The sequence below is a fragment of the Eupeodes corollae genome, chromosome 1, assembly GCF_945859685.1.
Source record: "Eupeodes corollae chromosome 1, idEupCoro1.1, whole genome shotgun sequence".
NCBI lineage: Eukaryota > Metazoa > Arthropoda > Insecta > Diptera > Syrphidae > Eupeodes > Eupeodes corollae.
In genome coordinates this window covers 66,331,550-66,346,276 of record NC_079147.1, presented here as the reverse complement: position 1 = coordinate 66,346,276, position 14,727 = coordinate 66,331,550, and the positions used below count along the sequence as shown (strand labels likewise).

Genomic DNA, 14,727 nt, shown 5'->3' with positions numbered 1-14,727 from the left:
TTTAATTTTAAAACATTCCATGTACACAAACGGATTCGAAGAAGAGAAACTTTTAAAAGTCATAAAGAATCTTTTGAATGAGTTTTAATCACCTTCACTTTGTCTACAGTCATATCCACAAATAAAACAAAATATTTAATATTTTTATATAATATATTAATTTTCTTTTTCTTAACAAACATGAATTATTTTTTTGTTTTTAATTATTATTGAATTTAAATGAAAACCAACTGACTTATTTTTTTATTATTCCCATAAAAAATATTTATCTTACATTTAAATGCATCACTCGTATATAAATATACTTTAAAAATAATTATTTCTTTTTTTGTATTTCTTAACTATTTTATATAAAGGAGCTTCCGCTCCTCCAAATCACTAAAAACACAAGAAGAAAAATTAAATAACGGCTGGCATCGTTTTCGGGAGCTGCACATAATAAGTTTTCAAATTTTCTGCAATTTGTGAAAAGTTTTTCCTCTGATAACATTTTCGCTGTATCCCTGGCAAATTTCGCCGAATGCTTGTAGCACTTAAAACGGGCACTGTTGTATATGCAATTTTCATAAGCATGACGAGCGCTGAAAGTAAAGAGGTGAAGAAAGGAGAAAATAAGAATTAAATTTTATATTTTATAAGAGTACTCGTACTTTGTATAAAACTCATTAATGTAGAAAGGTTTTTGTAATTCATCTTGGAAAAAGTTCTTCACATTTAAAATATTTTTGTTATTTTAAATTATTGAACAAAATAAATAAAATTAAATCCTTCTTATTTTTCTTAATGTTTTAAATTTCATTGAATAAGTTATGATGATTCATAAGGACAAGAACTTATGCAGAAAACTCTTAAAACAATTATTTCTGCTGTTGTTCTGATTTCAAGTGTATTTTAGTGAATAAGTAAGTAATTTTCGAGTATTTAATTTATTTGTAATATTTTAATTGAATTTTACTTTGATTATTATACAATTAAATCCTGGTTCAAAATGAAGTACCTACTAACGCTTTCAAGATGTGAATTTGTATTTTTCTGGTAAAAAGTTTGATCTGAGTTTTTGCTTTCAATAGAAATTATTATTATTTTGTTTGAATATTCGTCTGGCTTCATTGCATCACGAAGTCTAACGTGGGTGTATTCAGGTTTCAAAAGTAAAGTTTGGGGTAAGAATTAGTTATTTGGTGGAAAAGTCTTTAGAAACTGAGTATCCGGAACTGTTGGAAGTTTTATGTTTTTTCAATCTCATTTCATTCAATTTGTGATTTCAACGCATTTGCGTGTTTGAATTTGACAATGGAACTTTTCGAAACTAAATTTGTAAGTATTCTTAAAGTTTGTTTTGTATATTTTTAAGGACACATTTTTACATTGAAAATACGTTGTTGACTGAAGGAAAACTAAAGAGGGGGGAAGAAACACATCTCCTTTTACCCAGACGACAGCGGAGGAATTGTCGAGATGGAATCAACGGTGGCTTCTAAAGTTCCAGTTCGGTTGGGCTACTACGAAATATTCGGATAGGTTATGCCCACGTTCGCCCTTGGATCGGTTATGCCCGCGTTTGTCCTTGTAGTTCAAATCAAAGACGTGCTTCTTTAGTTTGAAGGTTTTAGGTTGTGGGTAATTGTGAGGGTGAGCTTTGAAAACCCACTTAAACTATTTAAGGACAACAAATTTTGGAAATAAACGTATAATATTAGGTTCCTCAATAGACCACGAGCAGCAAGAGAATGCTCGAAGTCCTAAGACTACTATTAAGCAGATATCACGGCCATTCAGGAAATGCAATAGGATAGAATTGGTAAAAAGAAAATGGATAACTGCGACATGGTGACTGCTACCGTAAGAAGCAACAACGCCTATTTAAATGTGGTGTTGTCATTGAGGGTTTTTCAAATGGTAGACGTGTGCATTGAAGAGGACACAAGCGTCCACAGGTTTTTCTCAAAAAACACCTCTGTCATCAACTCCTACTCTCACCTCTCCGTGGTGAACATCGGGTGCCTAGTACCTAAACTGAAGACTGGGTTACAACCCTAGTCGCAAGTTGTTGAGGGGGAAAGGTGTTTCTAACAAGGCACCTCTCCTTATCCAGACGGCAAGGGTGGAATTCCCAAAATGAAATCAACGGTGGCGTCTTCGGTTCCAGAAAGGTGGCACTACTTAGTGAACACCTTATAGGGCTTCTTCGACATATTCGGAGCCCAGGCCTATAAGGAGCGGTTCATCCGGCTCCCCACCCTTGGAGTTTTACTAAGAATCTGGCCCTTTAGGTTGAGGGTTTTGCTGTCGGTGTGACCACTTAAAAACATCCTAGTTGCGAAGCACCAACAAGCCTCGGATACGGACGGATTTACTGTTGACAGACCACGCAAACGATTTAACGACAACGAACTTCAGATATGCACGCGGAATGTTAGGTCCCTCAACAGACTACGTGCAGCCGAAGAATTGGCGGAGGCCCTTTACTGCTATAAAGCAGATATCACCGCCGTCCGGGAAATACAATGGAAGAGGCAAAAAGAGGATGAAAAATTGCGATATTTGCTATGGTGATTGCTACCGAGAAAACCAACAGCACTTATTGAGATGTGGCTTCGGCATTAGATCCAGATTTAGGCAACAAGTCTTGAGATGTAAGTGCATCAACGAGCGCCTCATGACCACCCACATCAAGGCTAAATTTTTGCAAAATAAGCCTTATATGCGCACACGCCCCCACAGAAGTGAAGTATGACAACACCAAGGATATGTTCTTCGAGCTCTTAGACAAGACATATCAGCAGTGTCCTGTCTGCAATATTAAAATTGTCCTGATCGATTTAATGCCAAGCTAGGAAGGGAAGACATCTTTGGTGGAATAATCGGGAAGAACAGCCTGAATGACAACGGATTGATAGATTTAGCTGCAGGGCGAAACGTCATGCTATCCAGTAAGCGTTTTCCACACCGCAACATATACAAAGGAACTTGGACTTCTCCAGATCAATCTACCGTTAACTAGATTGACGCAACGCTAGACATGCGATCGACGCGACGCTAGACATGCTTTCAGCATCATGGATGTCCCAACTTTCCGAGTAGCTAACATCGACTGGGACCACTACCTCGTTGTAGCCAAGGTAGCACTTCGGGGGTCCAGAATCAAGGAAAAACAGGGAGCTGCTGTTAGAAGATTCAACGTCGAACTGCTACAATCATAACAGATCGCCAAATCCTTCTCTCGAAGTTCTCTGCCAACAACGCAATGTATCGAAAACCAGTGGCTACATTGCCAAGATGATTAGAGATTAGAGAAGCCGCCTCTGACGTGATGGGTTTCAAGCAACCACCAACAAGGAACCCCTGGTTTGATGAGGAATGTCGGCAGGCAAATGCAGCCAAACAACAGGCACGGAAAGCGGCGCTGCATAAAAGGACGAGAGCTGCTCATGAGCTCTATGAGCAGATGAGGCGCGAGGAACAGCGACAGAAGGAGAAAGAGAGAGCATGAGAAACGTGCGATCGAAGATGTTGAGATGTTTAAAAGCAGGAATGAAGTTCGAAAGTTTTATGAACAGATGAAACGAAATTCACAGGTACATAAACCTAGAACCGAAGGCTGCAAAGACGAAAGTGGAAACATCATAGTCTAAACGCAGTCAATGCTGAGGATATGGAAGGAACACTTCTGCAGACTGTGTAACGGCGACGACGAACCCAATTCCGCTGTCAGGCAGGATGATCTATTCAACATAATCGTCGAAATCTAACGATCTTGACTTAGACGTAGTAAAGATTGCCATATCTAAGCTGAAGTTCAATAAAAGCCACTGGATTCGATGGCTTGAATGCCGAGCTCTTTAAAGCAGCTAGAGATAATTTCGTTAGAAGTATGGTCGCAAGAAAGAATTCGCGCTGAATGGAACCTCAGTATTGTTTGCAAGGTTCTGGAAAAAGAAGACCCTTTTAACTGCACCAATTATAGAGGAATAAGTCTACTTAACATCGCCTATAAAATCTTTTCTTCCGTAATATGTGAACGTCTAAGGCCCATCGTCAACAACCTGATAGGTCCTTATCAGTGTGGTTTTAGACCAGGAAAGTCCACAGTTGATCAAATATTCACATTACAGCAGATCCTGGAAAAAAACTCACGAACACCAAATCGACACCCACCATCTTTTCATCGATTTCAATGCCGTATATGACAGCATCTACAGGGACGAGCAGTATAGGGCCATGTCTAGTTCTGGCATCTCTGCCAAAATCGTCCGTTTGTGCAGTATGACCATGGAGAACTCACGCTGCTCCCTAAAGGTTGGAAACAACTTAACAGAACCTTTCGATGTCAAAAAAAGTTTTAGCATAGGTGATGCGCTGTTATGCGATTTTTTAACACCGTGCTTGAAAGAATAGTGCAGACCTCACACGTCAACACTAGAGGCACTATCTTTCAAAAATCTGTCCAATTACTAGCATATGCTGATGACATTGACATAATCGGAAGAACTCAGCGTGATGTCAAAGGGGCTTTAGTGAGTATTGAGGCAGAGGCGGCAAAAATGGGTTTAACGGCTAATGAGGGCAAAACAAAGTACATGCGGATGTCAAGAAAGGACCTACAACACTGACGTCTTGGTCAAAACGTCACCATCGACAGACGTAACTTTGAGGTAGCCAAGGACTGCGTCTACCTAGCCTCCGCTATAAACGCAGATAACAACTCCAGCACTGAGGTCAAACGAAGAATAACTCTTGCTAACCGCTGTTTCTTTGGGCTAAGAATGCAATTGAGCCCTCTCGCGAAGAACCAAAGTGTCGCTATATTAGAGCCTAATCAAACCCGACCTGCTATACGGTACAGACGCTTGGACTATGAAAAAATCGGATGAAAGGCATTTGCGTCGTTTCCAGAGAAAAATTCTTCGCGTGATCCACTGTCCTGTATGCATAGATGGTGAGTGGAGGAGAAGATGGAACGACAAGCTGTACAGCGAAATTAAAGTAAAGTCGAAGTATAGAAGTTAAACGACTGAGAGGTATGGGTCAGGTAAAGTGCATTAATACCCATGCTTTGGCCTGGAAAGTATTCGACCGTCCACAGGACAGTGCAGTAGAGGAAGGCTGGGGATCAGTCACAAGTGAAAAGTGACTTCAGCCAAATTGAAGTGCGCAACTGAAGACATCTATCTATATACAAATAAGCATCGTAAAATCGGAAAATATTTATTTTCAAGTTCATATTCGTTTCTATGAAAACAACTTTAGTTATTTTTGAAACAATTTTATTATTACATACGAAATTTAAATACAATATATTCAGATGTTCAGCAAAATTCGCGAAAACGCGAAATTCATGTTACCAAAACCTCCAAGTTGTATGTAATTAATTCATGAAATATTATGATGGGAAACAATAGGATTCTCATGAATAATACAAATATTGCATTCAACTTTCATTAACATATCATACGCTCATACAAAATAACATCACATATTTTTGTACATAGACACCTTTGAGTCTTTTTTCATATGAAAAAATAAAAGGTTTTACTCAAAATTTTATTATTTAACTGAAAGATTTTCAATACCATTTTTCCCGTTGTATTCAGCACCTTTTTTAAAAAAAAAAAAAGGAATTCTCCCTTTAAGGCTTTATTTTGTAACTTTATTACACCCCGAAATGAAACTGTTCCATAAAATCATGTGTCCTATATTATGCTGTGCACAAATACATAATTCAGTTTAATGGGGACATTCCATCCATTGAGAATTTTTTAAAGGACATTAGACAGAGCTCTGGACAGGACACTGATACTCTTTTACTTTATGTGAATAAAATAATTACAACGGCTCTTGATTTGAAAACGGTTGCTAAAATTTCCCTCACTTTTCAGTTATGTTTTTGTTTGAATAAATGAAAAATGAAAAAATAAGTAACTGAAAACAAATACGTGTTCATATTTTTAAGGCAAGTTCTTAATTTTATAATGAAGTTTAAAATTTCTTACCAGCAAAACTGCATAAATTTATTGGTCACATTCTTTTGTTGGCTTCGTTCATGAAGTTCGTCAGTTAAAATTTTCTGAAAGTTTCTTGTACATATTTCCCAGTCTTCTTGAATGTGAGAAAAACAATCTATGTGGCGGTTATATTCTGAAAATAAGTTAAAAAAAAACATTGTATGAATCTAACAAAATTTGTTTTTTTGATTTAAAAGAAAACGAAAATTTTAAAAATGTCATCAAAACATAAAAATAAATACCACACAGTAAGACTGGGAAGACTGGGAAAAATAATAATGATTTTTTTTAAGTAAAATATATATGACATGAAAGCTTAAATTAAAATTTAGAAAATAACCGTGAAATATATGCAAATGTTTTTTTGAAGTTTTCGAGATATGTATTTGAGCTTTGAGAATTCAGTGAGTGGCTTTTAAAGAAAGATAGATAGATTTTTCTTTACTTAACAAAGAGAGAATTTAAAACATAAAGGTTATCAATTATTAACTTCCCATAGGAAATTATTATAATGGGTCCGATTTGTCAAATTGAAAATTTTGACATTTCTCGACGTTTCAAGGTCCCTAGAGTCGAAATAAAAGATTTTTAGAAAGATGTCTGTGCGTGCGTGTGTACGTACGTCCGTACGTCCGTACGTTCGCGACGTTTTTTTCGTCGTCCATAGCTCAAGAACCAGAAGAGATATCGACTTCAAATAAATTTTGTTATACAGATAATAAGGCAAAAAGATGCAGAAAGGGCTCTCAAGAAAATTGCGTGGGTGGTTTTTTTACCATAGCAGTTTGAAAAAAAGGTGAACATTTTGGGTAACCCTAAATATCTTACGAACCAAAAACGCTAGAGACTTGAATTAAATTTTAAATAATATATTGTAACTTGATACCAAATAGGTATATTTTTTGAAAAACATCAATATAACGGTTTTTTTTTTAAAATCAATAAAACTGAAAAAAAAATTGTCACCTCCAAAATTTTACAACTGAAATATGATTTCATTTCTAAAACAATTTTGTGCAACGAAAAATAATGTTTTTGACATCTGATAAAATTTTGAGAAAAATCTAATTGACAGTTTTTTTTATAAAAAATAAAAATCTAAAAAAACATTACTCAAAGTTCGTAAAAATTGAATATCGATTCAAATATCCTTTCAAAAACTTGAAATTTAGGCTTCAAGCTTATTTTATCTTATAAGAAATATTGTTTTTAACATTTTGAAAAATGTTGAGAAAAATCGAATTGACAGTTTTCTTACAAAAAATAAAAACCTAAAAAATAATTTATAAAAGTTGGTAAAAATTGATTTTCGACTTAAATATGTTTTCAAAACTTTGAGATATTGGCTTTAATTTACTCTTATCTTTCAAAAAATCTTGTTTTCAACATTCAGTTAAAGTTTGAAAAAAATCGAATAGACAGTTTTTTTACAAAAAATAAAAACCTAAAAAAAAAATGTATAAAAGTGGGTAAAAATTGATTTTCGACTCAAATATGTTTTCAAAACTTTGAGATACTGGCTTTAATTTACTTTTATCTTTCAAAAACTCTTGTTTTCAACATTCAGTTAAAGTTTGAAAAAAATCGAATAGACAGTTTTTTTACAAAAAAATAAAAACCTAAAAAAAAAATTATAAAAGTTGGTAAAAATTTATTTTCCACTCAAATATCTCTTTAAAAATTTTTAATATTGGTTTCAAAGTAATTTTATCTCATAAGAAATATTGTTTTCAACATTTGGTAGAATTTTTAAAAAATCGAATTGACAGTTTTTTTACAAAAAATAAAACTCTAAAAAAAAACAATACTAAAACTTCGTAAAAATTTACTTTCGACTAAAATAGCTTTTCAAAAATTAAAAATAGTGGCTTGCAACTTATTTTATTTTACAGAAAATATTGTTTTCGATATTCAGTAATTTTTATATAAAAATTCAACAGTCCGTTTTTTCATAAAAAATCAAATCTACAAAAAATAGTACGCAAATTTGGTAAAAATTGATACGAGTACATATAGACAACCTTTTAAGCAAGACAAATCGACAGACGGGATGGGAAATTATCAGTGTGGGTCGCATCCCAGCCTCTTTTTAATTATCGAATAATATCTAAACCCAATACGAAAGGTTACTGAAAATAATGAAACAACCCCGAGAGCCATATAATATGGTAGAAAATATTTAACGGCAGAAAACTTTGCTGAAAGTATAATCTTTGGATTTCTTGCAAAATAGGACCATCTGCCATAAAATGGAAGATATTTTTACGTTCTGTTCTCTGCCATTGATTACAGGATTGTGGAAGATTTGCTCTGTGAGGTATAAAAGGTTTAATAAATCGACTCTTGGTTTAAGAATGGTGCTTATCAACTCAGATGAGTAGTTGCTATTGAAATAACTTTCTCTAGTAGGCAGCTGATGGTTAAGGTTCTTGTAGAACAGTCTAGAGGCTGATGCTGATGCACTAGAGTTGGTCATATACTTTATCGTTCAATTTAGCTATGATCATTGAAAATATGTCCAGCCAATCGAGAAGGGAATGCTCTCAGCTTAAAGAAATTTATTTGAATAGCTTCAAATTCTTCAATGGTACCCAAATGCCTGAAATCCATAAAACATACAGAATTCGACAGTGGCGTTATATTTAGAAGCAGTATTAATATTATAAATAAATAAATTGCGTGGCGCAACAGACCGTTTGAGAACTAGGGCGTAGTGACTGACAACTCTCAACCATTCCTGTGTGCGAGTACTGTTTTTCACGGATGGAAAGGACCTACAATTTTAAGCCGAATCCGAACGGCAAATTTGAGAAATCACTTTTCATGACAAGAACTACTCTTGGAGAATTTGTCAATTCCTTGCAAGAGGCAGTACCCGTGAAAAAACTTAAGGTGGCATAGGCAAGGATCGAACCCAAGACCTCTCGCATGACAGTCCATCGCACTTTTTTTTTTTTTGAATTCATTTTTATTAATTCATTCTTAAACCGTTCTTAAAGCTAGACAAAAATTCATAAAACTAGCCAAGTTATCCATAACTTACAACTAACTTCATGGTTTCATACGGACACCTTAAGTTAAACTAAAACACTAACCAATAATGCTTCATTTTAAATTTTATTTATTTTCGTATTTATTAGAAAATAAGAAAAATACTCATATCAATATCCTTTTTTATTTTTACTTAACACTACTTAAAATAAGGTCCTTAACATAAAACTTAAAGCTAACTTAGACTTCCTATTCTATCTTTAAACTACTTAAAACTTTGAACAACCACAGCAGCAAATCTAACTATCTAACATTTTTGTTTTTCATAATTTTTTTTTTATTATTTTTTTTATTCCATTTTTTTTTTTATTATTTTTTTTTTTTTTTATAATTCTTTTTGTGCCACCATGCCTATTCTACCTAAAACTAAACACTAAATGTATAAACAAGTATGTAAGCCGGCCTAGGCTTAAAACCCCATCCCGATTACCCACTATCAAGTGCCGATTGAAGCCACCAAAACTAGTTCTGCTGCTTCACCCTATCAGTTCGGTCCCGTTCAGACACAGCCTTACTGAACCGAAGGAGCTCTGCTCCGCCTTGTGCCATGACGTCCTGATTGTACAGGAGTCGCCTATCCACGGTTCTTCGTCTGACGTGGTAGATTAACGGAACTGCCAATCTAGTCTGTATCAGACCGAATTTATCTAAAAAGAGGAATGCCTCTGGTGGAATGAAGCCGCTTGTCGTCCGGATAGAACGCCCCGAAAATTAAATTGTTGGTCGAAGACATAGCTCTTGCAATGTAACCTCGAACGAGTTTTATCACGAAATTGTCAATCCTGTTGATTCGAGCCCCGTTGTATAGGACCTCGTTGGAAAAGTAATGCACATAAGAAGATTCGGCTGTTCGATATAAGCCGGTACAGCGTCGTAAACACTGCTCGAACACCTGAAACTTCTCCATCTAAGAAGGGGCAACGTTAACCCAAACAGGACAACCATAAACGATCATTGGCCGTATGAGGACCTTTGCTCTGGGGTTAAGCCGACTGCTAAAAAACAGCCGTTTCGTCAGAGCGAAGGCTCCTCTGGCCCTAGTCAGAGCAGCATTTATATGTCTGCCGAAATATAAATACTGATCTAACAAGATATCGAGGTACTTCACTACACTTTTTCTTGCTAATGGCTGCCCGTGAAGATCAACGATGACCATCGTGGGCCAATTCTTGCAAGTATCCCTCGTGGCCCTAGCCAATGGAATCCGGAACAGAATTGTCTCCGACTTCTGGACATTTATTTTCAGTTTCTAGTCTTTGCAATATCGCTGAATCTTGTCGAAATCACGCTGCAAGAGAATTCTAATAACCTCAACTTTTCGGGCCGTTCTGTACGCAATTAGGTCGTCAACGTACGCAATTGCCTTTGTAAGACTACCTATCAGATCGCTGGTGTAAATGCTGAAGAGAATCGAGTTCACCGCTCCCTGTTGAAGACCATCTTTAATTGATAATGTTGTGGTAGTTACATTGCCACTTTTGACAACAAACTTTCTACCATTAAGCATATCATTAAGTATATACAACAATGGCTTGCTTATGTCAAGCCTGCTCAGTTTTAGGTAAAGACCCTCTAACCATACGGTGTCAAAGGCCTTTTCCAAATCAACCAGAACAGCACCTGTGCATTGTTGTTTTAATTTATTACATTGGATATCAGAAACGAGTTTAGACGCAGCATGAATTGTGTCATGACCCGCTTCGAACCCGAACTGTTTATCCGGAATAATTTTGTTGTCCGTAGCCCACTTAGTTAGAGCCCTATTGATTATCTTTTCGAAAACTTTGCTGATGCTCGGAAGAAGACTTATCGACCGAAGATTTGACGGGTTGGAGTTGTCCTTTCCCTTTTTCGGGAGAGGATGAACCACAGCGGTCTTCCAATGCACTGGATAATATGCATTATTCAGTGCATTGTTGAAGAGTGTGGTGTAAATGTCAATTGCTTCCATCGGTAAATGTCTTAGTACAATGTTGGATATACCATCGGCACCTGCTGACTTTTTGTTTTTTATTGAGTTGAAGATGAGCTGAAGCTCAACCTTCGTCACTAACAAGGGACCTGCTTATTTGCCAAAGTTTAGGTTTGATGATAACAACACACCTAGGTATTTGAATTCGGTAATACATCTTTCTGGTCTTTATTGAGTCGCCAAGTTTCTACCCGCAGAGGAAGACTTAAGTATGTCGATTTAAGAACATTATGATTTTCGTTCTTAATATGTTAATTTGAAGATCCCATGTCTTGAAGGACGTTTGTAATGGATTTACAAATATTTGAAGTTGAAGCGTAAAGGGTTATCTGATGAAGTCATCTGCATAAATAAGAACCTTTATGATATCTCCCGCAAATTTTACTCGCTTCGATAGAATATCAGCTACATCATCAATGAACAAGACGAACAGAATAGGACTAAAAATGCATCACTGTGTTACACCTGCAATCGTATCAAACCATTATGGAAACTTCGAACTATCCGACACAGCTGCACTTGATGACGCCAACATGGCAGTTTATAAATCAATACCAGCCTATTAACAGTATCGAATGCAGTTATTAAGTCCACAGAACACACATACAGCTTCTTACTTTTCTTGATATACATATATTTTAGAAAACTAATTATAGAAAAAATATGATCTGTCGTTGAAATACCAGGAAGGAAACCAGTTAGGAATAAGCGGAGCTTTTTATTGTTTTCAATCCAAGTTGATAGTCTTCCATATAAAATTTTGTATAAAATATTTCTCAGTAAATTGATAGTAGAAATTCCTAACCTGGCTTGCATCTCCTGTTTTTAAATATAGCAGATATAACTGCTTGCGTAAAACTATCTGGTATACAAGAATAACTATAGATCAAGTTGAAAACTCCACAATGTATGAGTTGTTCAGTTGTATTTTTATAGAACTCAGCTGAATTTCCGTCACTGCCCGGAGCTTTAATGTTCTTCATAGCCCGAAAAGTTTTCTTAAGTTCCATACCCGAAATTGTAATCCATATTATCGTATTAAAAAGAAATGGCAATAATTTCCTAAATAATTTGCTTTTTATTCAGAATCAAAATCGGTCCCTTAAAATTTAAACACGCTTTAAATATACTTTCAAATTTCTATTATTAAAACAAATTTTCCTGATTAAAATCATGCAAAGAAAATGTTGGTAGTGTGAAGATTTAGTGGTATCAAGGCCAATCTTGGACAATATGAACCGTATGTTTTGAATCGCTTAAAAAATAAAACTCGGACCAAGATTGAAAGCATGCAATGATAACAACCTGAATATGTAGTTCAGCTTAAACATAAATTATCGATTGCAAAATGAAAAATAAAATAATCTAAATATTTTAATTCACATACCAACAGGCTTCCTTAAAACTTTCATAAAATTTGTGAGGGAAAATTTTCTCCATTCAAGTTAATGAGAAAAACAATGCAACCAAAACTTAAATTTCCTAAAACTTTCCTAACGAGAAAACTCCCAAAGCAAAAACAAATAAAAATTGAAACATTTGGTTTATTTAAATTATAACTTAATATTGAAAATTCTCTCTCACCCGTTTCATCAAAACTCTTCAAAGTTCAATGAATATTTAGGTTTTTGAATAGCTATGAACTAACTCAAATGTTTTGCTGTACACATGAGCATTAAAAAGAAAATATTGTAGATACAAACTCATAACTATGCTATATATTTTTGAATATATAGTTTTTATCTTACCAGTTTGAAACTTTCTGTCGTCACAAAACTTCTTAAGGAATTTCCTTGCTCCAGCAACATTATTTTGTACATAGAAATTATTTTTCTTCGATAGACAACGGTCGGTATAGCGTTCAAAACAAACCATTCCTCGTTTAAAAACTCTGTAAATATAGAAAAACAAAAACAAAAAAACAATTCTATTAGTTTCACGCCAGTTAATAAACAATGAGAATTTTAAAACTTTAAAAAACATTACATTCAGAATCTAAAGTAAAAAAGTTGTCTGTATAAATAAAATATAAGCATTAGTATTATTTCCATCCATAAAACATAACCACAAACCAATGCCCTCAAGTTGAACCAACCATTGTCCTAACTTAAAGATCTAAGTATTTATGATTCTATTTAAAGCCCTTCAAGTGAACTTTATCACCTTCTTTTGGAATTTGTATTTTAAATAGCAACAAAAAAGTCTCGTAAACCAAAAAACAACCTACAAGGATCCTTTAAAAATCGACGTTGAATATTAATGAATTCTCATGAATCCTGATGTTATGACTTCTAATGGAGTTATGTAGAGAAGGCCTTCAACAATTTTCAACTTTTAAGGGTGTTCTACATTTTGACCGTTAAAATGCTTTTTTTAAAGAGCTCTCAGCTCTTTAACTTGGTGAATATTAAAGGGTACAACTCTCTGGTTTGTAGTAAAGGCATGGAAAAGAATTAGGGTTTTATATTGTAAAAAACAATTTGAGATTGAAATCAAAATGAATGATGATGGGAAAGTCTAAAAAAAAATGGGTTAAGTCATAAACACAATATAATTTATTCATTGTTTATTGAAATTTGGAGCAGATAACTTTGTTTGGGTCAATAGACAGAGAATTTTGTACTTACAATACTAAAGGGCTTCTGGAATTGCTGATACATTAGCATTTTCTAACATTGACGAAGCAGTTTCAACTTTTTATAAGATCCTTAATTATTGCTTGGAAAAAAATGTACCCTTGAAGAAATCAAGAAACACAAACTTTAGCCATCCTTGGTACACGAAAGAATTACGGTCTACGTGCCGTTTTTAGTAATGATAATAGCGTGACACGGTGAGCATCAGGCATTTGTTGTAGAGGAATATATCCGTATGGTGGTTCTGCAGAGCTGTTTTTGAAGATATTCTTCAAAACATACCCATTGGTGCTGAGTAGGCCCATTTCCATTTATCGGGCACTGTAAATAAAGAAAATGTCCGATACTGGGCAGTTGAAAACTCTCAAGAAATTCATCAACGACCACTTCACAACCCTTATGTGACCGTTTTATGTGCTATTGCTGAATTTGGTATCTTAGGTGCGATAGTATTAAAAAAGTGTAGTAACGCTTTAGTTGAACCCCTTACTTTGGAAGAAGTCATTTCTAACACCAATTTTCAAGAAAGGTAACAAGTTGGGTGTAAGCAACTACAGGACCATTGGAAAGCGTTTTAACATTCCTAAAGTGTTTGAACAAGTTGTTTGTGAAAGTGTAGCATTTTTTATTTGCGACAGCAACATGGTTTTGTGAAAAAAAGATCAACCGTTAATAATCTCCTCAATTTTTAACTTCCCATAGGAAGTTATTGTAATGGGTCCGATTTGTCGAATTAAAAATTTTGACATTTCTCGACGTTTCAAGGTGACTAGAGTCGAAATAAAAGATTTTTAGAAAGATGTCTGTGCGTGCGTGTGTACGTCCGTACGTCCGTACGTTCGCGACGTTTTTTTCGTCGTCCATAGCTCAAGAACCAGAAGAGATATCGACTTCAAATAAATTTTGATATACAGATAATAAGGCAGAAAGATGCAGAAAGGGCTCTCAAGAAAATTGCGTGGGTGGTTTTTTTACCATAGCAGTTTGAAAAAAAGGTGAACATATTGGTTAACCCTAAATATCTTACGAACCAAAAACGCTAGAGACTTGAATTAAATTTTAT

At 34.9% G+C, this 14,727-nt stretch overlaps 1 protein-coding gene across 1 annotated transcript; it reads right to left on the bottom strand.

The window, feature by feature from the left end:
• Window positions 1-234: 234 nt before the first annotated feature.
• LOC129939873 (uncharacterized) lies at window positions 235-13,975 on the bottom strand. The gene is made up of 4 exons (XM_056048055.1): window positions 13,947-13,975; window positions 12,777-12,919; window positions 5,994-6,138; window positions 235-581 (listed from the first exon to the last, which is right to left on the bottom strand). Exons 1-4 carry the CDS (start codon window positions 13,973-13,975, stop codon window positions 347-349), a joined length of 552 nt encoding a protein of 183 aa, XP_055904030.1. The 3' UTR covers window positions 235-346.
• Between the last annotated feature and the right edge of the window lie 752 nt (window positions 13,976-14,727).